The 2,003-nt window shown below is 29.9% G+C and overlaps 1 protein-coding gene across 1 annotated transcript in view; it reads right to left on the bottom strand.

Annotated features, from left to right (window-relative positions):
- The window catches only part of LOC102679045 (NGFI-A-binding protein homolog), a 17,900-nt gene that overhangs the window by 3,583 nt on the left and 12,314 nt on the right, over nucleotides 1-2,003 (bottom strand). Inside the window, exons 2-5 of the mRNA XM_031515133.1 lie at nucleotides 1,352-1,453; nucleotides 980-1,117; nucleotides 374-684; nucleotides 1-68 (exon numbers count right to left, since the gene is read on the bottom strand). Of these exons, the coding sequence (XP_031370993.1) occupies nucleotides 1-68; nucleotides 374-684; nucleotides 980-1,117; nucleotides 1,352-1,453 (619 nt within the window). The remainder of the gene's footprint in view (nucleotides 69-373; nucleotides 685-979; nucleotides 1,118-1,351; nucleotides 1,454-2,003) is intronic.

Raw genomic sequence — 2,003 nt, 5'->3', positions numbered from 1 at the left:
CCACCACCGCCACCACCGCTAGGACTTGGGGTTGTACCACTGCCACAAGATGATTCGCATGTTCCTACCTAAAAAAAATATTATTTTTTTGAAAATTTATCTACTTTTACATATTAGATAATTGCATCTATAAAGAACACTTCAAAATTATTTATTTGATCAAAATTTTTTTTTATATTGTATGACTTCTTTTGAACAAAAATCTCATTCTTAATTTTATAACATAAAAATAATAATAAAATATATAATAATAATAATAAAATAAAAATAATGTTATAACATAAAAATAATTCAAGTGTAATTATTCTTTCTGATAAATAAGAAATTATACATAGATATTTAATTTTTTTACATAGATTGGAATGATACATACCTGTAACACACCAGGACTGTGAGAAGTGGCATAAGGTAAAGGTGTACTGGGGCTCGGACTTTGTCGAAACGTGGTCGTGGCAACTGGTGCTGTTACACTTGTAACGGATACAATAGGGCTGGTACTTCTGCATGGTAATGGTGTTAGGGATACGTGTGACGAGACATAAGGTGTAGGAGTTGGCGTTTGAGAGGTCGTTGTGAAACCTTGAAGATTTTGCACTTGTGGCCTGGGACTCACGCAGGGGAATCCCATGCCAGCAGGAGTTTTGCATGTGGCAGACGTTGGAACGACTGGTGTTTGAAAAAGTGCTGTAAACAAAATTTTCATAGTTTAATTAATGCTTCTATGATTCATTTATAAAAAGATTTCATTAGAAAAGAATTTATGATGTCTTTCATATTAACTATTAATATAATTAATATGATAATATATAATTAATATTCTATATTAATATAGAAATGTAATTTTAAATTTTATATTATATATATTACTAATATTATTGATAAGATAAAAGTATATAGAAATGTGTCAATTTTCTTGTAAAAAATAAATCAAAAACATTTATTAATCATCAATTTTTATTACAATATTATGATACTTTACAGGGATTTGTAAGCCATTCCTGAAGAGCTTTTTGAAGTCTTCTGACATGAAGAGGCTTGCTTGCCATACCAACAAGTGCCATAATTTCCAGAAATTCCTCTTCTCCAGCATCACATAATTGTTGCACGTCATCACCACCTATAATTGTTCATAAGAAACGGTTTAATCTTTTTTTTCATCATATTTTCAAAAGAACGCAATAAAAACCAAATATTTCCAATGAAGATAGATATATCTACTATAATAGATAATAAATTCAAGATATTCAATATCGCATTAACATTAATATTAAATTTTAGGAATTTACGAGTTAAAAATCATGTAAATACTGCATCCTAATATTAAAATAAATTAAAAAAGAATACTCTTTACCCATTTCTAAAAGTGTGTCATAGTAACTCAACAGAGAGGCACGTTGCATCACCCTGTATAGTTGAAGTTCCGCTTCATTCTGAGGTACGGATGTCTGCACGACTGAATGATTCATATAAAAATTGATGATATTAAAATATAAATATAACTATATAAAATTCAATTTTATTTAATAAAACAATTTAAAAAAAAAAATCTTAAATATACAATGACAAAAGAATGATCTGTCTCATCTAAAATTTTATATCCCAGCAGTTTATATTATGATTATCCTTCAAAAGATATTCTTCAATTATAAGTTTATTAAGATCTGGAAAAGAATTAATTAATTAATTGTTCGCGAATAATTAGAAGCGTTATTTGGAATTAGTTGGAATATAATATATAAATAAATAAAAATTCAAACACATATTTCCCATATGCCAATAGATGCTCTTGATAGAAGGAAAAAAAGGGGGGAGAGGAAAAAAAAAACGCGAAGATTATTCTCCACGAAGCAAAAATCCGGCATAATTCACGTTCCTTCGAGATTCGAGATTCGTCGAAAATAATTTCCCGGTATCTCGACATATCAAAGGGGTGGATCGTTGGTTGATCGATCATTCGGTTCGTGAGGCCGGTTCGCCGAGCTCACCTCACCGCGAGTGGCTCT

This window comes from Apis dorsata, unplaced genomic scaffold (genome assembly GCF_000469605.1).
Source record: "Apis dorsata unplaced genomic scaffold, Apis dorsata 1.3 scaffold_56, whole genome shotgun sequence".
Lineage (NCBI taxonomy): Eukaryota > Metazoa > Arthropoda > Insecta > Hymenoptera > Apidae > Apis > Apis dorsata.
The sequence above is the reverse complement of the archived record's forward strand: the minus strand, read 5'-3'. Positions and strand labels throughout refer to the sequence as shown.